This window comes from Pristis pectinata, chromosome 38 (genome assembly GCF_009764475.1).
Source record: "Pristis pectinata isolate sPriPec2 chromosome 38, sPriPec2.1.pri, whole genome shotgun sequence".
In the NCBI taxonomy this organism is placed as follows: Eukaryota; Metazoa; Chordata; class Chondrichthyes; order Rhinopristiformes; family Pristidae; genus Pristis; species Pristis pectinata.
In genome coordinates this window covers 2,233,967-2,259,887 of record NC_067441.1, presented here as the reverse complement: position 1 = coordinate 2,259,887, position 25,921 = coordinate 2,233,967, and the positions used below count along the sequence as shown (strand labels likewise).

General features: G+C 57.5%; 2 protein-coding genes across 2 annotated transcripts; both read right to left on the bottom strand.

Moving 5' to 3' along the window:
* Positions 1–398: 398 nt before the first annotated feature.
* trpt1 (tRNA phosphotransferase 1) lies at positions 399–10,107 on the bottom strand. The gene is made up of 7 exons (XM_052045173.1): positions 9,963–10,107; positions 9,786–9,867; positions 7,041–7,210; positions 5,045–5,222; positions 2,846–2,902; positions 1,179–1,289; positions 399–609 (listed from the first exon to the last, which is right to left on the bottom strand). Exons 1-7 carry the CDS (start codon positions 10,041–10,043, stop codon positions 587–589), a joined length of 702 nt encoding a protein of 233 aa, XP_051901133.1. The 5' UTR covers positions 10,044–10,107; the 3' UTR covers positions 399–586.
* Positions 10,108–12,759: 2,652 nt separating this feature from the next.
* On the bottom strand, positions 12,760–24,537 carry taf6l (TAF6-like RNA polymerase II, p300/CBP-associated factor (PCAF)-associated factor). The gene is made up of 10 exons (XM_052045249.1): positions 23,498–24,537; positions 23,010–23,096; positions 22,335–22,485; positions 21,041–21,091; positions 20,529–20,623; positions 19,729–19,803; positions 17,086–17,306; positions 16,177–16,309; positions 15,824–15,952; positions 12,760–15,459 (listed from the first exon to the last, which is right to left on the bottom strand). The coding sequence occupies exons 1-10, from the start codon at positions 23,642–23,644 to the stop codon at positions 14,668–14,670; spliced, it is 1,881 nt and encodes a 626-aa protein (XP_051901209.1). The 5' UTR covers positions 23,645–24,537; the 3' UTR covers positions 12,760–14,667.
* Between the last annotated feature and the right edge of the window lie 1,384 nt (positions 24,538–25,921).

Sequence of the window (25,921 nt, the reverse complement as noted above, 5' to 3'; positions counted from 1 at the left end):
ACTTGGGACTTGCTGATCATGAGGGCGATCTCTCAGTGAGACTGCACAGGGCTCAGTTCACTGCTGACCTCTTCCTCCCACCACAGTAATCTCGACGAGCACCTCACGGCTGTGCGCGTGTGTATACGTGTCTCCTACTGATTACTGATCAATGTCTGTCTGCTGTGAGATTATAACCAGTTTGCCCCCAGTGTGTTCGGCAACACGTCCACTGGACTTGGCTCTGTGTCTGCACTCTCCCTACTTCCCAGGAGCCCAACCCCAAGCAAGCTGGGTAGGGGTGTGGAGAGCAGTTGCAGCACTGGGGTAATGGGTTACCCTTGTCTTGAAGGGTTTCCATCCTCTGAATATGTTCACCTGAAGGAAAGGTTTTTAAGATTTGCCGATGACCAATGATCTCGCTTGTGTGGGATGTTTTTTGATAAATGGTTACAATTAAAAACACCAAAACTGTACAGTGAGTTTGTGATTAATTACAAGTTTCACGGTCAGTTGTTGTAACACAGACTGTCAAGGGGACCCAGCACACAACGAGGACTCTCTCTGCATTCACAAGGTGGTTGTATATTGCACTGATAAACAATCCTCACGGCCAGGGGAGCAAACACCCTGCAGAACAAAACAGAAAAAGTTTCCATAGGACCCTGGCACACCAACACTGCCCCATCTCCCCCAACCCCGCACAAGTGAGGGAGATCCTATACCCATCTTCCTCGCTCAAAAAGTCTCTGGTGATCCACCACCAGATTTTTCAGAAATCCCTACGACTTGCTCAGCAGTCCGGGTGGGAATTTTCAGGAACGTGAGTCCTGAGCGTGTAGGTTGAAATTTACAAAGCTGAAATTTGGGGTTCAAGTTCCTGCTCCTTTTACACTCACTGTGGTCGCTGGAAAAGATATTACAACCCTGTGCAACATGCAGTAAAAGTTGAGACAGCAGGAGTAACAAGTCTGGGAAATCTGCTAGATCAGCCCGAAGGGTGCTGGATGAATGGAATTTTGAATTTTGTTGTACTGATCTGTATCCACTGAGCACCTCATTGTAAACCCACACCCCTGACTATAAACACCAGCACCCACACTGTCCTGTCCCTGTGCACGTTCAGTAATGGGACACTCTACCCCCAGTAGCACCGGCGGCTGCTTTTGGATTACATACGATCAGTGTTAGAAACTCACTGGTTGGTTTTAACTGAAGAACTTTCTGGAAGTACTTCGGGGGTAAAACCCCATCTTCGTTGCCGGGAGTTAGTATCACCTGATTGGTGGATAAATAAAATGGTATCCCGTCTGAAAAACAAGCGATTCCCAAAGTCAGGCTGGCTCCCAGTGTCACGGAACAGGCCCTTCAGCCCACCGTGTCTGTGCTGATCACAATCCCATCCACCGGCACATGATCCAATTCCCTGCCTGTTCACATCTGTCTAAATGCCTCTTAAACGTTGCTTTCATGTGTCCTTCCACTGGCAGCCCGTTCCAGGCACCCACTGCTCTCTGTGTAAAACAACTTGCCCAAGACAAGTTTTAAACTTTCCCCCCACTCACCTTAAATAGTGTTTGACATTTCCATCCTGGGAAAAAGACTATCTATGCCTCACCGAATTTTTATCAGCCTCTGATGTCCCAGAGAACACAACACAAGTCTGTCCAACCTCTCATAGCTAAGTATTCTCTCCAGTCCAGGCAGCATCCTGGTGAACCTCTTCTGCACCCTCTCCAAAGCCTCCACATCCTTCCTGTAACGGGGCGGCCAGAACTGCACACGACGCTCTAAACTTTGGCCCAACCACAGCTGCAACGTGACTGACCAACTTTTATACTCCGTACCCTGCCCAATGAAGGCAAGCACACTGTATGTCTCCCACCTAGTAGAGCCATGGACTTGCTCCCCAAGTCCCCTCTGCTCCTCAGGATCCTGTTGTTTTTACACCTTTGCATAATTTGCCTACATATAGAACATAGAACAGTACAGCACAATACAGGCCATTGTGCCAACCTTTAAACCTCGCCAAAGACTATCTAACCCCTTCCTCCCACATATCCCTCGATTTTAAATTCCTCCATATGCTTATCTAGCAACCTCTTGAATTTGACCAATGTACCTGCCTCCACCACCGCCCCAGGCAGCGCATTCCATGCCCCAACCACTCTCTGGGTAAAAAGCCCCCCTCTGACCTCTCCCTTGAACTTCCCACCCATTACTTTAAAGCCATGCCCTCTTGTATTGAGCACTGGTGCCCTGGGAAAGAGGCGCTGGCTGTCCACTCTATCTATTCCTCTTTTGTACACCTCTATCATGTCTCCTCTCATCCTCCTCCTCTCCAAAGAGTAAAGCCCTAGCTCCCTTAGTCTCTCCTCGTAATCCATACTCCCTAATCCAGGCAGCATCCTGGTAAATCTCCTCTGCACCCTTTCCAACACCTGCACATCCTTCCTATAATGAGGCGACCAGAACTGGACACAGTGCTCCAAGTGTGGCCTAACCAGAGTTCTGTTCCTCTATCTCCTGCTGGCTATTGGGAGGCTTATAGTGCAACCCCAGTGTGACTGCACCAGCCCTCCATGATGTCCTCTCCAAGTGTCACTGAGCTGCCAGCCCTGCCTTCTCTCAACCAAGTCTCTGCAATGGCTACAACACCATAACCACGAATCCAGGCTCGTGGTTCACCTGCCTTACCTGTGATACTTGCACTGAAGTAACTATGCTTCAGACTGCTTCCCTGAGGCTGGCCCTGCCTGTCCTTCCATTCAGACTGACTTGAGTGAACCTCTTACCTTCCACCCACGTCCCTGGGGACTGTGCAGTGAGGGAGGGGGAGGCATTGAGGGGCATCGCCCAAACTCACCGCTCAGCGCTCTCCTCAGCTCGACAAAGATCGCCAGGTCGCAGCTGCTCCTCATTCCTGTAAGACAACGTGTGGGGCTGAGAGAAAGGCACCTCCAGAGACATCCCCACCAGACTTCACTCAGCTCATCCCAGGACTTTCACCCACTCACACACCCCACAGAACTCTCAAACATCCCAAAGGCAACACTTCGGCTATTTCAAATCCAGTTCTGGGATCTGGGCATCAGCAGCGAGGCAGCATTTATCACTGTCTCTAACAGCCCGCCGGGAGGGTGGGGATGAGCTGCCACAGTCCGTGTGGGGAAGGGGCGAGACCCAGTGACGGTGAAGGAATAGTGTGCGGTTTGGAGGGGAGCCTGCAGGAGCTGCTGTTCCACAGAAAATGAAGCAGCACACAGTGAGCCCCGATCGCAAAACATTCATGTGACAGATGTATCGGGCAATCACCATCTCAGGGACAGCTTCTACCCGGCTGTGATCAGACTCTTGAACGGATCTCTCAGACACTAAAGATAGAACATAGAAAACTTACAGCACAATTCAGGGGCTGAACTTGTTCCTACCTTAGAAATTACTAGGCTTACCCACAGCTCCATGTACCGATCCAACAGTCTCTTGAAAGATCCTATCGTATCCGCCTCCACCACCGTTGCCGGCAGCACATTCCACACACTCACCACTCTCTGAGTAAAAAACTTACCCCTGACATCTCCTCTGTACCTACTCCCCAGCACCTTAAACCTGTGTCCTCTTGTGGCCACCATTTCAGCCCTGGGAAAAAGCCTCTGACTATCCACACGATCAATGCCTCTCATCATCTTATACACCTCTATCAGGTCCCCCCTCATCCTCCGTCGCTCCAAGGAGAAATGGCCAAGTTCACTCAACCTGCTTTCATAAGGCATGCTCCACAATCCAGGCAGCATCCTTGTAAATCTCCTCTGCCCCCTTTCTATGGCTTCCACATCCTTCCTGTAGTGAGGTGACCAGAACTGAGCACAGTATTCCAAGTGGGGTCTGATCAGGGTCCTATATAGCTGCAGCATTACCTCTCGGCTCCTAAATTCAATTCCCCGATTGATGAAGGACAGTACACCATATGCCTTCTTAACCACAGAGTCAACCTGCGCAGCCACTTTGAGCACCCTATGGACTTGGACCCCAAGATCCCTCTGATCCTCCACACTGCCAAGGGTCCTACCATTAATACTCAAGCTGAACTCTTGATCTCCCAATCTACCTCTTTATGGCCCTTGCACCTTACTGTCTGCCTGCACTGCACTTTCACTGTAACTGGAACACTTTATCCTGCATTGTTTTCCTTTCCACTGCCTCGATGTACTGATGTGCAGGATGATTTGTCTGGATAGCACGCAGACAAAAGCCTTTCACTGTATCTCAGCACGTGTGGCGATAATAAACCAATTCCAATGAGAGAGTCTGGCCACCAACCTTTGGCATAGTCCCCCCACCACCAACATCCTGGGGTCACCACAGACCAGAAACTCAACCGGCCCAGCCACAGAAACCCCGCAGTTGCTGGAGCGGGTCAGGGGGTGGAGATCCAGTGGTGAGGGACTCACCTCCTGACACCCCGAGGCCTTTCCCCCATCGACACAGCGCAGGTCAGGAGTGTGACGGGACACTCCCCACTGGCCTGGGTGAGTGCGGCGCCAACAACTCTCGAGGAGCTCGGCACCGTCCAGGACAAAGCAGCCCGCTCGATCGGCACCCCATCCACCCACCCCCGAAACACCACCTCCCTCCACCACCGGCGCACAGTGGCTGCAGTGTGCACTGTCTACACAACGCCCCGCGGTTACTCGCCCAGGCTACTCAGACAGCACCTCCCAAACCCACCACCTCTCCCACTGAGGGACACCACCACCCGCAGGTTCCCCTCCCAGTCGCACCCCACCCTGACTGGGAAATATCTCGCCGTTCCTTCACCATCACTGGGTCTAAACCCTGGAGCTCCCTCCCCAACAGCACCGAGGAAGCCCCTTCCCCACACGGACTGCAGTGGCTCAAGGGGGTGGCTCAGGGGCAGACAGGGATGGGGGGGTAAATGCTGGCCCAGATCCCAGCAGTAAAAGCGTACTTCCCATCCTACAACACTCAGCACACATGGTCACACAGAGGCCGCCACACAGACTCACGGCCGAGCCAGAGAGCAGAAAGCCCTTCGATAACTCACCGCTGACGATGCTGCCGTCCTCGGGCAGCCCCAGGGACAGGTGGATGTGTCTGCGGGACATACACCGCAGCCCCTGGGCTTTGATCAGGGGCCAGTGTCTCAGGTAGGTCCCGTGGATGGCCTGTGCTGGGACATTCCCACTATCCAGGGAAATTGGGATCAATTCCAACTCCTCCACCTGCCAAAACAAACAGTTCAGGAACTTCATAGATGAACGTACATCATTTCGGGACAGAGACAGCAGGTTCAGACACAGAGTGAGGCTCCCTCTGCACCGTCCCGTCACACACTCCCAGGGTCAGACACAGGGTGAGGGCTCCCTCCGCACCGTCCCGTCACACACTCCCGGGGTCAGACACTGAGTGAAGCTCCCTCCACTAGAAGTAAGCTAGAAGGTTGCTGTAGATTACAACAGGATATTGATAGAAATGCAGACCTGGGCTGAGAAGTGGCAGATGGAGTTCAAACCGGATAAGTGTGAAGTGATACATCTCCTGAAGTGAGATGAAATTTGAAGGCAGAATACACGGTTAATGGCAGGACTCTTAGCAGTGTGGAGGAACAGAAGGCTCTTGGGGTCTACGTCCACAGATCCCTCAAGGTTGCCGCGCAGGTCGATAGGGTTGTTAAGAAGGCGTGTGGTGTGTTCTCCTTCATTAGTCGGGGTATTGAGTTCAAAAGCTGCGAGGTGATGTTGCAGCTCTGTAGAACTCTGGTTAGACCACACTTGGAGTATTGTGTTCAGTTCCAGTCACCACTTTGTAGGAAGAATGTGGAAGCTTTGGAGAGGGTACAGTGGAGATTTACAAAGATACTGCCTGGATTAGAGAACATGACTTATAAGCATAGGTTAAATGAGCTGGGGCTTTTCTCTTTGGAGAGGAGGAGGATGCGAGGTGACTTGATAGAGGTGTACAAGATGATTAGAGGCATAGATCGAGTGGACAGTCAGAAACTTTTCCCCAGGGCGACAATGGCTAACACGAGGGGACATAATTTTAAGGTGATTGGAGGAAGGTATAAGGGGGATGTCAGGGGTAAGTAAGTTTTTTTACACAGAGAGTGGTGGGTGCATGGAACGCACTGCCAGCAGAGGTTGAGGGGACATTTAAGAGACTCTTAGATAGCCACATGAATGATAGGGAAATTGAGGGCTATGTGGGAGGGAAGGGTTGGATGGACATCAGAGCACGATAAAATGTTGGCACAACGTCATGGGCCAAGGCCTGTACTGTGCTGTAGTGTTCTACGTTCTACACTGTCCCGGGGTCAGACACAGACCGAGCAGTGCCTTGTAACAAGTTTATTAGTTTGTACGCGCATCTCCCAGCTGACTGTCACTTCTGTGGGCTAGAGGAGACCGTGTACCATACGTACATGGAGTGTGCGAGGTTGCAGCCCCTTTTTGCATACCTGCGGGGGCTGCTCCTCGCCTTCTGGTTGCACTTTAGCCCCACCCTATTTATTTGCGGTCATCCAGTAAGGAGGGGGGCAAGGAGGGCTGAGGATGTCTCAGTAAACTTGCTCCTGGGGCTGGCTGAGATAGCTATCCGTGGGTCCTGGAAGTGGGTAGCGGAAGGTGGTGCCTGGGTGGACTGTCTAGGGATGTTCTGGGGTTATGTCTGTGCCTGGGTAACCGTGGAGAGGGAACTGTGTTGTCCACGGGTACCATGGAGGCGTTCCGGGACCGTTGGGCACCGCAGGGGATAAGCACCATCCTTGGTAGGGATGGGAATATTTTAATTCAGTTTAGTTCATGTTAGCAACTGTGTTAGTTACTGTTATTGTCTCTGTTTGTTGTAGTATTGTAGATTGTATTTTGTAATAAAGGTAATTAATAACAAAAAGGGGTCAGACACAGGGTGCAGCTCCCTGTACACTGTCCCATCACACACTCCCGGGGTCAGACACAGAGTGAAGCTCCCTCCACACCGTCCCATCACACACTCCCAGGGCACGGATTAGACACAAGTCCCTATAAGAAACATTGAGACACCTGCAGTGTGTGACCCTGGTTGGCTCTGATCTGCAGCGCACCGGTCTCGGGGTGCGTGCGTAGGGTGAATCGCTGCTTCTTGTTGGTGTCCACAACCCGCTTGATGTCCTGTACCGTGTAACGCCTGTAGTGGGGGTGTTGCAGAATGGCTTCCACAGCCAGGAATCCGTCTGTGGGAGAGACAGCTTGACGTTACTGGCTGAAATGCTCACTCCAAATCCCACTCCCAATCCCACTGCCCCCATCTCCCCGACCCACCACTGTTGCTGCTCCCGCCCAACACCCCCAATCCGTTCCCTCCTCCCTCCCAACATTCCCGGACCCCCTTCTTTCACCCCATTCCCTCTCAAAACTTTCCTATCCCTTCTCCCCATTCCATTCCCAATCCCAACATTCCCAGTGTGGGAATCTGGGGAAGCTGTCGCTGGGGCCCCACCAGAGATGTTTGCATCACCTTTAGCCACAGGTGTGGTAGTGGGGGGTGGCCGATGTTGTGCCTTTGTTTAGGGATAGTTACAAGGACAATCTGGGGAACTACAGGCCGGTCAGCCTGACGTCAGTGGTGGGGAAGTTACTGGAGGGGATTCTGAGGGACAGGATCTATTTGGAAAGGCAAGGACTGCTTAGGGACAGTCAGCATGGCTTTGTATGTGGGAAATCGTGTCTTACCAACCTGAGGGAGTTTTCTCAGGGTGCAACCAAGGGGATCAATGAGACCAGGGCAGTGGACCTTGTCTACGGGGACTTTAGCAAGGCCCTTGACAAGGTCCCGTGTGGGAGGCCGGTCGGGAAGGTGAGATCACCTGGGGTCCAGGGCGGGCTGGCCGATTGGAGACGACATTGGCTTGGTGGAGGGAGTCAGAGGGGTGGTGAGGGGTGTTTTCCAGATGGAGACCTGAGACCAGCGGTGTGCCGCAGGGATCGGGGTCATCTGCATTAACCATTTGGATGTGGGCGTAGGCAGCAATGGTCGGTAAGTCTGCGGATGACACCAACATTGGCGGTGTGGTGGGCAGTGAGAAGGCTTGTCCCAGGTTACCACAGGATCCCGATCGACTGGGGAACTGGGCTGAGGAACGGCAGGTGGGATTTAACTGGGACAAGTGCGAGGCGTTGCACTTTGGGAAGTTAAACCAGGGCAGGACTTCCAGAGTGAATGAAACAGTGTTGTAGAACAGAGAGGGCCACAGTGGAGACACAGGTGGACAGGGCGGTGAGGAAGGCATTCGGCACGCTGGCCTTCATCGGTCAGGGCACTGAGTACAGGAGTTGGGACGTCACGTTACAGCTGTGAGACCGCACCAGGAGTGTTGTGCACGGTTCTGGTCGCCCAGCTACAGGGAGGATGTGATTAAACTGGAGAGGGGGCAGGAAAGATTCACACGGACGTTGCCGGGACTGGAGGGCTGGAGTTATAAGGAGAGGCCGGACAGGCTGGGACTATTGTCCCTGGAGCGACGGAGGCTGAGGGGTGACCTGATAGAGGTTTATAAAATCAGGAGCGGCATAGATAAGGTGGATGGTCACAGACTTCTCCCCAGGGGAGGGGATTCTAAAACTAGAGGGCACAGGTTTAAGATGAGAGGGGGAAGATTTGAAGGGGACCCGAGGGGCAGGTTTTTCACCCAGAGGGCGGCGGGTGTGTGGAACGAGCTGCCAGAGGAAGTGGGAGAGGTGGGGACAGTTACCACGTATAACAGACACTCGGACAGGTACGTGGATGGGAAAGGTTTAGGGGGATATGGGCCAAACGCAGGCAAGTGGGACTGGCTCAGGTGGGCACACTGGTCGGGCCGAAGGGCCTGTCTCCATGCTGCGTGACTCCATTCCTGTCTGCTCTCCCGACGGTTCCAACCTCCCTCCCTGATCTAATCCCTTCTCCCAATGCCCCCGCACCCAGGGCAAACCCCCTCCCTCCCCCTCCCCCTCCCCCTCCCCTCCCACGGTACCCAGGAACCTTCCCCAACTCCTCCCCACTCCCCTCCCCTCCTCCCCCCAACACTCCCCCCAACACTCCCCCCTCCCCTCCCCCCTCCTCTTCCTCCCGTCCCCCTACCCTCCCTCCCTCCCTCCTTCCCCACCCTACCCTCCCCTCCCCACCTCCCCTCTCCCCTCCCCACCCCCACTCCCCTCCCCACCCCCTCCCTCCCCTCCCCTCCCCCCTCCCTCCCCCTCCCTCCCCTCTCCCTCCCCCTCCCTCCCCTCTCCCTCCCCCTCCCTCCCCTCTCCCTCCCTCCCCTCCCCTCCCCCTCCCTCCCCTCCCCTCCCCTCTCCCCCCTCCCTCTCCCCCCTCCCCCAACCCCCTCCCCTCTCCCCCCTCCCTCTCCCCCCTCCCCCAACCCCCTCCCCTCTCCCCCCCCCACACTCCCCTCCCCTCCCCACCCTCCTCCCTCCCCACCCCCCCTCCCCCTCTCCCTCCCCACCCCCCCCCTCCCCTCTCCCCCCCACCCTCCTCCCTCCCCACCCCCCCTCCCCTCTCCCCCCCACCCTCCTCCCTCCCCACCCCCCTCCCCTCTCCCCCCCACCCTCCTCCCTCCCCACCCCCCTCCCCTCTCCCCCCCACCCTCCTCCCTCCCCACCCCCCTCCCCTCTCCCCCCCACCCTCCTCCCTCCCCACCCCCCTCCCCTCTCCCCCCCACCCTCCCCCCTCCCCACCCCCCTCCCCTCTCCCTCCCCACCCCCCCTCCTCCTCCTCCTCCTCCTCCCTCTTCTTCCTCCCGTCCCCCCCCCCCCCCCCCTCCCTACCTCCGCCGATGCGCAGGCCGAGCTGAGCGGCTCCGTGCCGCAGGACGAAGGCCAGGGCCTTGGACAGTCGGACGTCGGGATCCTGCGGACAGACCGGGGCAGGTCAGCGGGGCCGGGACACGGGGACACGGCCGCTGCCCGGGGTGAGGGGGGGGTGGGGGGGACGGACGGACCCACCTGTTCCCGGCGCCCTCCGTTCCTGCGGGTCCCCGACCCCGGCCCCGGCCGGGCGGCCCCTCGGCCCCGCTCCGCCTCCATCCCTCGCCCGCAGTACCTCCTCCCGGCCACCAGAGGGCGGCCCGGTCCCGCCGGCCGGCGCGCCCCCCTGCGGCCGGGAGGAGGTACTGCAGCCGCTGGCTCAGGGAGGCGCATGGACGCCCCTGTCTGTTCTCGCTGCGGGTCCCCCCTCCACCCTCCACCCCCCACCCCCTCCCGGTTCCTCCCACCTCCCCATGGGCGGACAGGGGTTGGCAGATGAATTGGCTGCTGTGTGTGAGCGAAGGGTTAAATCTGGGGGGAGCGGAATGAAGTGGGATCAGTATCAATGGGTCAGCAGGGGATTCGATGGGCTGAAGGGCCTGTTTCTGCGCGGTGTGGCTCTGTGACTCAGTTCCCTGGACCCTCGGCCTGAATCCATCCACACCACCCATCTCCACCATTCTTGACGATCAAGTTGCGGCTCACCGGCGCCTCGACTTCCTCGGGAGGCTAAAGGAATTCAGTTTGTCCCCTTTGACTCTCACCAACTTTTATTGATGCACCACAGAAAGCATCCTATCCGGATGCATCACGGCTCGGTACGGCAACTGCTCTGCCCGGGACCACAAGAAACTGCAGAGAGTTGTGGACACAGCCCAGCGCATCACGGACACCAGCTCCTTGGACTCTGTCTTTACCTCTCGCTGCCTTGGTGAAGCAGCCGGCACAATCAAAGACCCCACCCACCCGGGACATTCTCTCTTCTCTCCTCTTCCGTCGGGTAGAAGATACAGGAGCCTGAGGGCACGTACCGCCAGACTTAAGGACAGCTTCTACCCCACGGTGATAAGACTATTGAACGGTTCCCTTATACAATGAGATGGACTCTGACCTCACGATCTACCTTGTTGTGACCTCGCAGCTATTGCACTGCACTTCCTCTGTAGCTGTGACACTTTATTCTGTAACATTATTGTTTTTACCTGTACTACATCAATGCACTCTGTACTAACCCAATGTAACTGCACTGTGTAATGAATTGACCTGTACAATCGGTTTGCAAGAGAAGTTTTTCACTGGACCTCGGTACAAGTGACAATATTAAATCAATACCAATATTGGCGAGAGGAGACACAGAGATGTGGCAGCAGAGTGGTGCAGGTTGAGGCGATGAGTTGATCTCTTGCTGCCTGCTTCACTATTAATGTATGACATTCACTGCCCTTGCAGTTAACACAGACCATTCAGGAACAGCAACCCTTTGCACTACCTCGATGCACTGGTATTTTGAAATGATTTGTATGGATGGCATGCAAAACAAAGTTTTTCACTGTACATGTGACAATAATAAACCAATTACCCAAAGCACAGGGAACACCACCCGCTGGGAGATGCCCTCCTGGCCACACCCCATCCCGACTTGGAAATATATCGCTGCTCCTTCACCATAGCTGGGTCAAAGTCCTGGAACTCCCTCCCTCACAGCACTGTGGGTGCACCCACACCTCAAGGACTGTGTCAGTTCAAGAAGGCAGCTCACCACCACCTTCTCAGGGGCAATTAAATGCTGGCTCAGCCTGCAAGACCCATGCTCCTTGAATGAATATAAACACAGAACAAAATCCTCACAAAGCTCTTCATCTTCCCCTGGGTACCTAAGCCCTTTCCGTGATGTGGTATCATGGTTGGGGTTAATCACGTTTGGAAAGAGATAATCCTGGCCCAACGATTCTCTAACCATCTGGGCAGGACATCAGTGATACAGCAGCAGCACCACGAGCTTCACTGAGGCACCTTTAATTAACAACCTGAAAAAAAAGCAAAGGCACATCGGTGACGGTTGCTAAATTATGCACTAACATTTTGTTTCAAAATTAGAACAAAATTCAGCCCACAATGTGTGCTGAACGTGATGCCAAATTAAACTACCTTCTGCCTGCACATGGTCCATATCCCCCCCCCCCCATCCCCTGCACATTCATGTGCCTAAGAGCCTCTTAAAACCCTCTATCGTATCTGCCTCCACCCCCACCCCTGGCAGCACATTCCAGGCACCCACCACTCTCTGTGAAAAAATCTTTTCCCCTCTCACCTTAGATGCAACTCCTCTAGTATTTGGCATTTTGACCCCGGGAAAAAGATACCAACTGTTTTATCTGTGCCTCTCATAATGTTATAAACCTCTATCAGGTCTCCCCTCGGCCTCCACCCCTCCAGAGAAAACAACCCAAGTTTGTCCAACCTCTCCTTATAGCTCATACCCTCTAATCCAGGCAGCATCCTGGTAAACCTCCTCTGCACCCTCTCCAAAGCCTCCACATCCTTCCTGTAACGGGGCGACCAGAATTACACACAATGTAAATAATACAAAAGAAAATACTCAATCATTCCAAATTTATCAATATTTACAAAATTATGAGAGGCATAGACAGGGTCGACAGTCAGAATCTTTTCCCCAAGGTGGAAATGTCAAGTACTAGAGGATGTGCATTTGAGGTGAGAGGGGGAAAATGTTCAAAGATGTGTGGCACAAGGTATTTTGGTTGGGTGCCTGGAACGGGCTGCCAGGGGTGGGGGTGGAGGCAGATACAATCGAGGGGTTTAAGAGGCTGTTAGACAGGCACATGAATGTGCAGGGAATAGAGGGAGATGAATCATGTGCAGGCAGAAGAGATTTAGTTTAAATTGGCATCGTGCCTGGCCCAGATATTGTGGGCAGAAGGGCCTGTTCCTGTGCTGTACAGTTCTATGAATTAATGAAATAGATGAATGTGCAACAGGTTTGAATTTATCCTTTATTAATACAACAGTTCCATCTGCTGGTTGTATCAAACATTCCCAAATATACAATAAAAGTCCAAAAACGTGAAGTAGAAAAGTCGCTGCAGGGCCGGGTGTTGGGGAAATATTTCAGAGTCCGTTATCCTCTTGGAACGGGGGCAAGTCCTCCACCCAGGATTGTTACAGCCACTCCGGTTCCCTGTGTTGTAACCAAGAGGAGTCTCGTAGATTCACCGTGAGGTGGGACCAGAGCTGGGGGGGGGGGGGGGGGGGGGGGAACGAGGACGAACTCAGAGGGTCAAGCAGCATCCGTGGAGGGAGATGGACAGTCACTGGAACTGTCCAGGTAAGAGAGTCTCGACCTGAAACCTCGACGGCGCACTTCCCCCCCCCCCCCCCCCCCCCCCCCCACAGACCGCCGAGTTCCTCCAGTGGCTCGTGTGTTGCTCCCGGTTCCAGCGTCCACCGTCTCCTGTGTCTCCGAGGAAGAATTCAGCCCAGGGTGGCAGAAAGGAACGGAGGTGAGGAGGGAAATCCAGAGGGGGCTGAAACCCAGGGTCTGGTATTCCTCAGGGAGGGGAGTGGAGGGAAGGAGCATGGAGGGAAGGAGCACTGCGCTTTGAGGTTCCCTCCTGGGTCGGGGGGAGGGGGAGAGCAGGCAGTGAGTTGGTGTGTTTGCCCTCCCCAGACAACAGAATGGAGACACAAGATAAGAGAGGACAGTGAAGCAGGGAATAAAGGGAAGGAGGTGGGGAGGGGAACCAGTTTGAGGCAGGGGGCAGGACCCGTCATAGTCCCTCCACAGATGTGCTGAGGGATCTTGGGGTCCAGGTCCACAGCTCCCTGAAAGTGCCTGCACAGGTCGACAGGCAGAGAAGGCGTACGGCACGCTTGCCTTTATTAATTGAGGCACTGAGTTCAAGAGTCGGGAAGTTACGTTGCAGCTTTATAAAACTCTGGTCAGGCCGCATCTGGAGTATTGCATTCAGTTCTGGTCGCCCCGTTACAGGAAGGATGTGGAGGCTTTGGAGAGGGTGCAGAAGAGGTTCACCAGGACGCTGCCTGCATTAGAGGGCATGAGCTATAAGGAGAGGTTGGACAAACTTGGGTTGTTTTCTCTGGAGCGGCGGAGGCTGAGGGGAGACCTGATAGAGGCACAGATAGAGTAGACAGCCGGTATCTTTTCCCCAGGGCGGAAATGTCTAATACCAGAGGGCGTGCATTTAAGGTGAGAGGGGGTAAATTCAAAGGAGATGTGTGGGGCAGGTTTTTTTTTACACAGAGAGTGGTGGGTGCCTGGAACGTGCTGCCAGGGCTGGGGGTGGAGGCAGATACAATAGAGCGGTTTAAGAGGCTGTTAGACACATGGATGTGCAGGGAATGGGGGGAGACGGACCGTGTGCAGGCAGAGGGATTCGTTTAGTTAGGCGTTTAGTTTGCCACAACATGGTAGGTGACGGGTAGAGGGAGAGGATGGGGGCAGTGGTAGGAGAGAGGGCGATGGAGGCCAGGACAGAGCTCTGAGGATTCGCCGGCCATGCCCCCAGGTTGGAAACAGCCCAGGGGGATGAGGTACTGCCCCTCTGCCTCTCGTTTGGCCCTGACCCGGCAGTGGAGGAGGTCATGGACACACGGTGCACATGCAAGGCCGGCAGAATCAGAGATGACCCCTCTCATCCCTCCCACAACCTATTTGTCCCACTGCCGTCTGGCAAGCATTACCGGAGCATCCAGGCCAGAACTACTAGACTGTACGATAGTTCTCTCCCCCAGGCTGTCAGGCTCCTCAATACCCTGGAGACAGCTTCAGACAAATGCCGCGTCAAAAGCCCTGGAGAGAGAGACAGGGAGAGAGACAGGGAGAGAGACAGGGAGAGAGGGAGTTTCTCCCACTGCAGCAGGCTCACAGCAGCAGGTGGAGGGAGTAGTCGGTCCTCAGCCACTTCCTGACGGGCTTGTTGACGCGGCCAATCATGGGCAGCCTCTGGCCGTACCTGGAGGCCAGGCTGGGCCCCCGGTACAGGGGGAAGGAGGTCTGGAAGAGGCGCCCCCGCACCCGGTGCCCCATCTGCCTCCCGGCGATCAGGAAGGACGGGTGCCCGGAGCGTGGTGACAGGCGGGACCTCTGGAAGGCCTCCCTCACCCCCTGCGCCCCCCGCAGCTGGGACGGACCCCTCTCCTGGGGGGGGCGGGAGGCCAGGGGCTTGGGAGGCAGGCTGGGGCGGTGGAGGGGGGGCCGGGGGGCCGAGGGGTCGGGGGCAGGGCTGCCCTCCTGCCTGGGGCTGACGGCCAGGCTCAGGGTCAGCTGGGGCATCTTGCGGCCGCCCTCTGCCCCCTCCGAGGGGGGGTGGGGCTGGGAAGCGTCGCCCTCCCTGCCCGGGGAGGGGGCGGGGGCGAGAGGGGAGGAGGGGGACGGCGGCCCGAGGGCGGGTCCGGTTCCAAAGCGGAGGGAGAGGGCGTCGCCAAAGAAGGAGTAGAGGTGGCAGTAGAGACGGGGCAGGGAGGAGGGAGGGGGGGGCGGCCGGTGCAGTGGGGGGGCGCCGGGGGCCGCCTGCAGCAGGTGGCTGGCCAGCCCGAAGCCGAACTCGGGCGGGGGGTCGCGGGGGGGGCTGCCGGCCGGAGAGAGGGGGTCGCCCCCGGGGTCGGACGGGGACACCAGCCGGGCCTTGGCCTTCAGCAGCCTCTCCACTGCCACCTGGGGGGGGGCGAAAAGAGGGGAAGAGAACTCAGTGAATGGGGAGTTCAACACAGATCCAGACCTCAACTGCAAACCCAGGTCTGAGGCCCTCTGACCCACGACCCCGCGGCGTGCTATGACCCCACGACCCCGCAGTCCCACGACCCTGCGGCACCCTATGACCCCACGACCCCACGGCGCGCTATGATCCCACGACCCTGCAGTCCCATGACCCTGCAGCGCGCTACGACCCCGCAACCCCTCCGACCCCGTGCCCCCTCCGACGCCGGTTCCTGTCCCTAATCCCGGACCCGGTCAGCTGACCCTGCCCCCCCCCACCCCCAAATTCCTGACCCTGACCCCCACCCCGAGCAATACCCACCAAGATGGCTCCGTACACCTTGTGTCCGTCGGCCTTGACCTGGGCATTGGAGACGGAGTTGTCATCCAGCACGGCCTGGAGGTTGGGCCAGTAGGTGGACAGCTGGGGGTACAGGACCCGCTCCACCGCCTGCGGACACAGCACACCGGGTCAGCGGGAGCAGGGGCGGTCGGAGGTCAGCAGGGAGGGGGCGAGGTCAGAGGTCAGCAGGGAGGGGTGAGGGGGAGGTTGGAGGTCAGCAGCGGAGATCAAGAGTCAAGGTCAACGGGAGAAGTCGGAGTTGGCGGGGTGGTTTGGAAGTCCTTTCAGGGGGTGGGAGGGGTGGGCCGGGGGTCACGGTTCACGCCCCTCACCTTCCATCCGAGGGCCCGCAGCCCCACTAGCGCTCCGTAGTGCGAGCACAGCGGCCGGACCGGATCCACCAGCACTTTCTGCAGGGTCAGCAGGATCTGGTGGTACAGCCCGCTGACCAGGTCTCCGTGCCACCTGAGGGGGCAAACAACAGACCCCCCGTCAGTCCCAACCCAGAGCCGTCCCAACAACAGACCCCCGTCAGTCCCAACCCAGAGCCGTCCCAACAACAGACCCGTCAGTCCCAACCCAGAGCCGTCCCAACAACAGACCCCCGTCAGTCCCAACCCAGAGCCGTCCCAGGAACAGACCCCCATCAGATCCAACAACAGACCCCCGTCAGTCCCAACCTGTCCCAACAACAGACCCCCGTCAGCCCAAACCCAGAGCCGTCCCAACAACAGACCCCCATCAGCCCAAACCCAGAGCCGTCCCAACAACAGACCCCCATCAGCCCAAACCCAGAGCCGTCCCAACAACAGACCCCCGTCAGCCCAAACCCGGAGCCGACCCAGGAACAGACCCCCATCAGATCCAACAACAGACCCCCGTCAGTCCCAACCCGTCCCAACAACAGGTCCCCGTCAGCCCAAACCCAGAGCCATCCCAACAACAGACCCCCGTCAGTCCCAACCCAAAGCTGTCCCGGTAACGACAGGGAAAGCCCCCAACTGGGGTTCACACTGTTCCCCGTCTCCATGTCCCACACCGGATGTCACTGTCCACAGTTCCCTGTCTCCAGAGGAGGCGGGGGGAGGGAGGGAGGAGGAGGAGGGGGAGAGGAAGGGGAGGGAGAGAGGAAGGGGAGGAGGGGAAGGAGCAGGGGAGGGGAGGAGGGGGAGGAGGGGAAGGAGCAGGGCAGGGGAGGAGGGGGAGAGGAACACATTGGGGGAACTGGCCCGGGATCTCACCAGAAGATGTGACTGAGCAGCAGGGCCGCGTAGTCCCGCAGGGTCCAGTGGTCGTTGAGGGGGTTGATGGAGGCGGCCAGCGGCTCCAGGATGCAGTACATGATACTGGAGACCAGGCTGCGGATGTAGGAGCCCAGGTACAGGTAGGGGTTCCGGATCAAACTCTTCACAATGTGCAGCAAGCGGCTCAGCTGGTCCAGGTCGTGGCTCACCGACTTCACCTGGCCAGGCAGGAGGAGAGAGGTGAGGGCGCGGCGGGGTCACACGCACACAGGCCCTTCGGCCCCTCCATCCCATGCCGGTCCATTCACCCCGATCCCATTTTATCCCCCCATCAACTCCCCCTCACCCACAGACTAAGGGGGGGCAAATATCCCACCGACCCCGCATGTGGTCAGAATGTGGGAGGAAACTGGAGACCCACCCAGTCAAGGGAGAACGTGCAGACTCCACACCGACAGTGGCAGAGGTGGGGATCGAACCCAGGACTCTGGGGCGGGGGGAGGCAGCGGCTCTACCCACTGCACCACTGAAATCCCTGCCTCGACACGCCCACCCTGACCTGCCTCAAGCAAGCAGGCAGATGGTACAGGACCGCGTGATGCAAATTCAAGTCCCGCTCCCGGCAGCCCGAGGGTTCCGTTGTGGAGAAGAGGTGACAGGAATCTCAAGGCTGCGGGGCTGAAAACGCAAAGGATTTCGATGCAGTTAAGAAAGCTTGAGGGATGTTAGCTTTCAATAAGTCGTGGGATCGAGTTTAAGAGCCGCGAGGTAATGATTCAGCTCTACAAAACTCTGGTTAGGCCACACTTGGAGCACTGTGTCCAGTTCTGGTCGCCTCATTATAGGAAGGATGTGGAAGGGTTGGAAAGGGTGCAGAGGAGATTTACCAGGATGCTGCCTGGTTTAGAGAGGATGCATTATGAGGAGAGACTAAGGGAGCTGGGGCTTTACTCTTTGGAGAGAGGAGGATGAGAGGAGACATGATAGAGGTGTACAAAATATTAAGAGGAATAGATAGGGTGGACAGCCAGCGCCTCTTTCCCAGGGCACCAATGCTCAATACAAGAGGGCATGGCTTTAAAGTAATGGGTGGGAAGTTCAAGGGAGATATCAGAGGAAGGTTTTTTACCCAGAGAGTGGTTGGGGCATGGAATGCGCTGCCTGGGGTGGTGGTGGTGGAGGCAGGTACGTTGGTTAAATTCAAGAGATTGCTAGATAAGAATATGGAGGAATTTAAAATAGGGGGATATGTGGGAGGAAGGGGTTAGATAGTCTTAGGCGAGGTTTAAAGGTCGGCACAACATTGTGGGCTGAAGGGCCTGTATTGTGCGGTACTGTTCTATGATTGTACACCTGCAGGCAAGAGGGGCTGCCCGGCTAATTAGGGCGGCATTAAAGGCTTTAACCCCCCCCCCCCCAGTATCTGCACTCACGCTGCACTGGGGCTGGGCATGGAGCAACATACCCTGCGTCAATCTCCCTTCCTACCAAGCCCCGAGTCCATCGCTCCCTGAGAGTGGCCACACAAGTAGACAGGGCGGTAAAGTAGGCGTACAGCGCGCTGGCCTTCATCGGTCGGGGCGCTGAGTACAAGAGTTGGGAGGTCACGTCGCAGCTGTGTAAAACTCTGGTCAGGCCGCACTTGTGTGCAGTTCTGGTCGCCCCTGTTACAGGACGGGTCTGGGGGCTTTGGAGAGGGTGCAGGAGAGGTTCACCAGGATGTTGCATGGATTAGAGGGCATGAGCTAAAAGGAGAGGTTGGACAAACTTGGGTTGTTTTCTCTGGAGCGGTGGAGGCTGAGGGGAGACCTGATAGAGGTTTATAACATTATGAGAGGCACAGATAGAGTAGACAAAAGAGTCTTTTGTCCCCAGGGTGGAAATGTCGAGGGAATGCATTTAAGGTGAAAGGGGGAATGTTTAAAGGACATGTTTGGGGGCAGGTTGTTTACACAGAGAGTGGTGGGTGCCTGGAATGTGCTGCCAGGGGTGGGGGTGGAGGCAGATACGATAGAGGGGTTTAAGAGGCTGTTAAAGGAGGATGAGAGGTGACTTGATAGAGGTCGACAAGATGATAAGAGGCACAGGTCGAGTGGACAGTCAGAGAGTTTCTCCCAGGGCGACAATGGCTAACACGAGGGGGCATAATTTTAAGGTGATTGGAGAAAGGTATAAGGGGGATGTCAGGGGTAAGTTTTTTTACACAGAGAGTGGTGGGTGCGTGGAACGCACTGCCGGCAGAGGTTGTGGGGGCAGATACATTAGGGACATTTGAGAGACTCTTAGCCACGTGAATGATAGAAAAATAGGGGGCTATATGGGAGGGAAGGGTTAGATACATCTTAGGGCAGGATAAAATGTCGGCACAACATTGTGGGCTGAAGGGCCTGTACTGTGCTGTAGTGTTCTGTCTTCTCTTAATCAGAGTTACCAGGATGGAGTTTGAAACCCCGTTCTGGAGATTTGAGATCCAAAATGCAGGCCTGCACCCTCTAGTGAGAGTACAGAGGGAGTGCCACACTGCAGGAGGACGCGCAGGGGGTCGCGTGGGGGGGGGACGCGCTGTGTGAAGGGCCAGCTGTAATCCCTGTAGTGAACCAAATGACAGCACCAGAGCCCAGAGACGTTGGCCAGACCTACCCCACTGACCACATACACAAAGTAGGGCAGCAGAGCCGCGATCTTCGAATTCGACTGGAGGTCCTGGAGAGCAACCTGGGCACAGAGAGGGAGAGAGAGAAAAGAACTCAGGGCAGGGACAGCACACGTCAGACACAGGGTGAGGCTCCCTCCGCACCGTCCCATCACACACTCCCGGGGTCAGACACAGGGTGAGGCTCCCTCCGCACCGTCCCGTCACACACTCCCGGGGTCAGACACAGGGTGAGGCTCCCTCCGCACCGTCCCGTCACACACTCCCGGGGTCAGACACAGGGTGAGGCTCCCTCCACACCGTCCCATCACACACTCCCGGGGTCAGACACAGGGTGAGGCTCCCTCCGCACTGTCCCGTCACACACTCCCGAGGTCAGACACAGAGTGAAGCTCCCTCCACACCGTCCCATCACACACTCCCGGGGTCAGACACAGGGTGAGGCTCCCTCCACATCGTCCCATCACACACTCCCAGAGTCAGACACAGGGTGAGGCTCCCTCCGCACCGTCCCATCACACACTCCCAGAGTCAGACACAGGGTGAGGCTCCCTCCGCACCGTCCCATCACACACTCCCAGAGTCAGACACAGGGTGAGGCTCCCTCCGCACTGTCCCGTCACACACTCCCGAGGTCAGACACAGGGTGAAGCTCCCTCCACACCGTCCCATCACACACACACCCCTGACAGGGGCAGTACGGGTTAGATACTTTGATTCATTAACAGCCGCACAAACAAACATGTGAACAGTCCTAATCACTCAGCTCTCGACCCGTTGACCTCACCTTCATGAGCTGGCGATCGTCTCCCAGCACCGCCCTGGTGACTTGCTGGTAATACTTCATGAGGTCATCAGAGAGGGAGGAGACAGCCATGGGCACTGTGGGACAAAGCAGACGGCATCACTGCCCGCTGAGAGCGATCGTCGACCTACCCGCCCCCCGAGCTCCCCCCACCTCCTGTTCTCCGCGCGCCCTTTACCCCGAACATTCCTCCCCCGAATTCCCGCTGAATGCACCCCCTCCCAGGCGGCGTGTTGCCAGTCACTGGGACCCACTGAGGGCAACGTTCCCCTCGGCCTTCAGTCTGTGCCCCTCCCTCCTCCCACCCCTGCCTCACCGCGCCCCCCTCCCCTCTCCCCGTCCCTTCTGAGGGAGGGAGGTGAAATCGCTTTAATTACAGCCAGAGCTCTCAACGTTGGAGATGCCTCAGGGGTACGGGGGGAAGGGCCTGGGGTGGGGGGGCCACAGGGAAATGGTCTGGGGGGTGGGGGAGAGACTCGACGAGAAGTACTCACCCACTCCCTGGGGCTCTTCGTTCCCTTTACTGTCCAAGTACGAGACCTGAACTTGAGGAGCAAAGGCAGAGACAGTAGTCAGAGCGATCTCCCCACCTGCTGCCCGGTCATCCCCTCTAACACCCCCCACCCGACCACCACCCCACCCCCCCCGCTCCCTCCTCACTACCCCTCCCCTCTGCCCTCACCCTCCCGATCTCCCACTCCATCTCCGTCCTACCCCTCCCCACTCTCGGCACACTCCCCTTCCCTCACCCTCTACCCCGCATCCCCCCCCCCCCCCCCCCACAACAAACCCTCCTCCCTCTGCTTCTGGTCCCAACTCCAGGTCCAATCCCCCCCACCCCCTCCTCTCACGTCACTCCAGACCACCACCCCTTCACTCCCCACCCCGTCCCTCTCCATCTCCCTCCTCCCTCCCCCCAACTCTCCCCCCCACCCCCCACTCTCCCCATGCATAGAAAGCATCCTATCTGGATGTATCACGGCTCGGGACGGCAACTGCTCTGCCCAGGACCGCAAGAAACTGCAGAGAGTTGTGGACACAGCCCAGCGCATCATGGAAATCAGCCTCCCCTCCTTGGACTCTGTCTTTACCTCTCGCTGTCTTGGTGAAGCAGCCAGCATAATCAAAGACCCCACCCACCCGGGACATTCTCTCTTCTCTCCTCTTCCATCGGGTAGAAGATACAGGAGCCTGAGGGCACGTCCCACCAGGCTCAAGGACAGCTTCTACCCCACTGTGATAAGACTATTGAACGGTTCCCTTATATGATGAGATGGATTCTGACCTCACGATCTACCTTGTTGTGACCTTGCACCTTATTGCACTGCACTTTCTCTGTAGCTGTGACACTTTATTCTGTAGTTATTGTTTTTACCTGTACTACCTCAATGCACTCTGTACTAACCCAATGTAACTGCACTGTGTAATGAATTGACCTGTACAATCGGTTTGCAAGACAAGTCTTTCACTGGACCTCGGTACGTGACAATAATAAACCAATACCTTCTCTCCCCCACACTCCCCCCCTCCTTCCCTGTTTCCCTCCCATCCCTTCTCCCTCAGCCCCCTCCCCTCCCTCCCACTCTCTCCATCTCCCTCCTCCTCTCTGCCCCCAACTCTCCCCATCCCTCTCTCCCTCCCCTTGCCCCTCCCTCCTGTCCCTTCTCCCGCAGCCCCCTCCACTCCTTCCCACACTCTCCCCCCATCCCTCCCCCATTTCCCTCCTCCCCTCACCCTCCTCCCCTCCCTTCCCCCACCCTCCCCCCCCCCCCCCACGCCCGTCCCTACCCCGGACGATGGTCTCCGCGCACCCCTTGGGGATGTTTGTGGCCAGCGCCAGCTCCAGCAGGTTCACCTCCCGGTCCTCGGGTACGAACAGCTCACCGTCCTTCACGCTGCGGAAGGCCAGGGCGTCGGGTGCACCGTACCCGCACACCGGCTGGTGGGGGGGGGGGGGGTGTGGGGTGTGGGGAGAGAGGCAGAGGTCAGGGGGTGGGGGATACAGAGACCCCTCACCGTGAGGGTGGGGGGGGGACCGCACACGGTGGGGGGAAGGGAGGGAGGGAGATCGCAGCCCCATCCCCCCCCCCATCACGTCACTGGGGTGGGGGGGGGGGAGAGGAGCTGGTGGGATCTTGCTGTGTCGCAGCCCTTGTGAACTCCAGAGGGGGGCAAGGGAAGGGGAGGGGAGGGTAAGAGGAGGGGGGGGAGTGGGGAGAGGAGGAGGGGGGAGGGGAGGAGAGGAGGTGAGGTGAGGGGCAAGGGAGGAGGGGGAGGGGAGGAGGGGGAACAGGAGGGGGAGGTGGGGTAGGAGGGTGGGTGGGGGATAGGAGGGCATAGGAGGAGGTGGGGGGAGGGGGTTAGGAGGGGGAGGGGGGTGGGAGAGGGTAGGAGATGGGGATGGGGGGGTAGGAGGGTACGGGAGGGGGGGCTCTGCAGCTGACACCCCAGGGCACAGCTCACCTCCACGTTGGCCCAGCGCAGGGCGCGGTTGACGTCCTCGGTGGTCAGCCTCCTGCGCTTGGCGTGTTTCATGAACTGCGCGCTGTTCTGTGGGGAGGATCACAGTGAGGACACGGTGCCGCACACACCCTCCACCTGCCCTATTCGACCCCCACCTCCCCGCTACCTCGTCTCTCGCCCCTTCCCCCTCACCCACCACCTCAGACCACCCCTCCCCTCCCCTCCCCACCAGTTCATCAGGTGTTTGACCTTCTGCGCAGGAGCGCGGTGAGGGCTGAGGGGCGGGGGGTGGGTCAACCTCTTGGCCAGTTGGGGGGGGGGGGGGGTGGGGGGCAATCTCCTCTTTGGTGAGGAGGGGGTCCGTGTGAGGGCAGGAGACCGTGGATGGTGCGGGGGTCCGTGTTGGGGTGGGGGGTCGTGTCGGGGTGGGGGGGTCCGTGGGTGGGTGGGTGTGGGGTGGTGGGGTCCGCGACCTCCCGCAGGCCGACCTGCGCCACCTCCCGCAGCCGGTAGCAGACGTCCTCGGACAGCAGGGCCGCCACCTCGTCGCCCAGCTCCAGCCCCACGCTCTCTGCCATCAGCTTCACCGACTCCCTGGGGACCTCGGCGAACCTCCGCTCCTCCCGCTCCGCCATCCCTGCCCCGCTCAACTACCACTTAACCCACCGGCACCCGGGCCCAACTACCACTTAACCCGCCGGCACCCGGGCCCAACTACCGCTTAACCCGCCGGCACCCGGGCCCAACTACCACTTAACCCGCCGGCACCCGGGCCCAACTACCGCTTAACCCGCCGGCACCCGGGCCCAACTACCGCTTAACCCGCCGGCACCCAGGCCCAACTACCACTTAACCCGCTGGCAATCTGGCTCAACTACCACTTAACTCACCGGCAACCTGGCTCAACTACCACTTAACTCACCAGCACCTGGGCCCAACTACCACTTAGCTTGCCCACAACTAGCGACTGCTCCCACGCTAACCCTTCGCACATCCCTCACCCTGCCCAACGAACTCCTCGCTAACCAGGAACAACCGACCCTTCACTGACCGGTGTCTGCCCCCCCCCCCCCCCCCACTAGTTAGCAATACCCAGGCCTCTGCTGTCTGGTTTCCAATTCCCACTCATTAACTAGCAATAACAAACCTTTGATTAACCAGTTTCCACCCCACTCGCTGTTAGTAACCAGTCACCAACTAGTTTACATCACAATGAAGATTTTGTATAACTAGTTAACCATATCCCTCATTTAACCAGTAATAACCAATTCTCCACCAGTGAGTAATCACAAGGCTCTGCTAACTTTCCCTAACTAGTTATAATCAGGATATCAACTCTAATAGTAAACCTAGTTAACACTGTTAACTAGTAATAACCCATAACTAGTTACCAACCCTCACTAACTAGTAATAACTCTCCTCACACCGGTCACCACCGGCGCTAACCCCCCCCATACTAACTACTGGTAACTATTCCTTAACTAGCTGTTAACCCAGGTCCCGCTTCTCTCAGTCACCGATGAGGAGCGAAGGCAACTGCTTCCGGTTTGCCATCCGACCAATCGGCGTGAAGCTCTTGCGGTGTGGGCGGGACTCCTCAGGATGCTCTGATTGGCTGCGAGGGAGGTCCGTTAACATCACGTGGGAGGGGCGCTGAAGCCGGCGCGTTCACGTGGAGGGGGGGTGGGGAGGGTCCGGATTTAAAGGGACCGCGTCCCCTGGGGTTGGGGGGGGGGGGGGGGGGGGTGGTGGTAATTCACTGGTTGCGGGTGTAAAACCCGAGGGCGGGAAGAAAAGTCTTCAAATGACAGCAGAAACTCGCTCCATCAAAGTGCGGCAGCCCCACATCCTTCAATCTGATTGGCCATCATTTCATCCAATGGTAGAACAGACTCAAAGGGCCGAATGGCCTCCTCCTCCCCCTTTTCAAGCCCCTCCCCCCCACACACACACACACACCCACCGTGGGGTCCCCACACCCACACCCACAGTGTCTTCCACACAGACACCGAAATCTGGGGGGGGTGGTGAGGGGCGGTGAGGAGGGAGCGCCGTGGGGGGGGGCGGTGAGGAGGGAGCGCCGTGGGGGGGGCGGTGAGGAGGGAGCGCCGTGGGGGGGGCGGTGAGGAGGGAGCGCCATGGGGGGGGGCGGTGAGGAGGGAGCGCCGTGGGGGGGGCGGTGAGGAGGGAGCGCCGTGCTGCGGGAGGGGCAACAAAGAAGGAAAACCAGCAATGTTAACCTGAGGCCATCTCTCTGGCTGGGCACAGACCAATCCCACACTCACTCAGTTTAATGACGTTAAAAAGTACAATCGGGCAAAATCAACATTGACTGTGACCAAATTGTCCGAGTCCTTTGGAGAAGTTACGTGTGGTGTGGATAAAGCTGGGGGAACCAGTCGGTGTGACGTATGTTTCCAGAAGGCATTCGTTAAGGTGCCTCATCAAAGGCTGTTGAGGAAAACATAAGCTCACAGAGCAGGACGTGACATATTTGGCTAGAATTAACTCCTGTCCGAGCAACGACCTGGACCCGCTGCAATTCACCAACCGCCACAACAGGTCTACAGCGGACGCAATCTCACTGGCTCTCCACACGGCTTTGGAGCATCTAGGCAACTGCAAAACATACGTCAGGCTGCTGTTTATCGATTACAGCTCAGTGTTCAACACCATCATCCCCTCAGTACTGATCAACAAGCTTCAAAACCTGGGTACCTTCTGCCCGATGGGAGGGGGGAGAAGAGAGAATGTCTGGGGTGGGAGGGGTCCTTGATTATGTCGGCTGCTTTACCGAGGCAGCGAGAAGTGTAGACAGAGTCCGTGGAGGGGAGGCTGGTGTCCGTGATGTGCTGAGCTGTGTCCACGACTCTCTGCAGTTTTTTGCGGTCTCGGGCAGAGCAGTTGCCGTA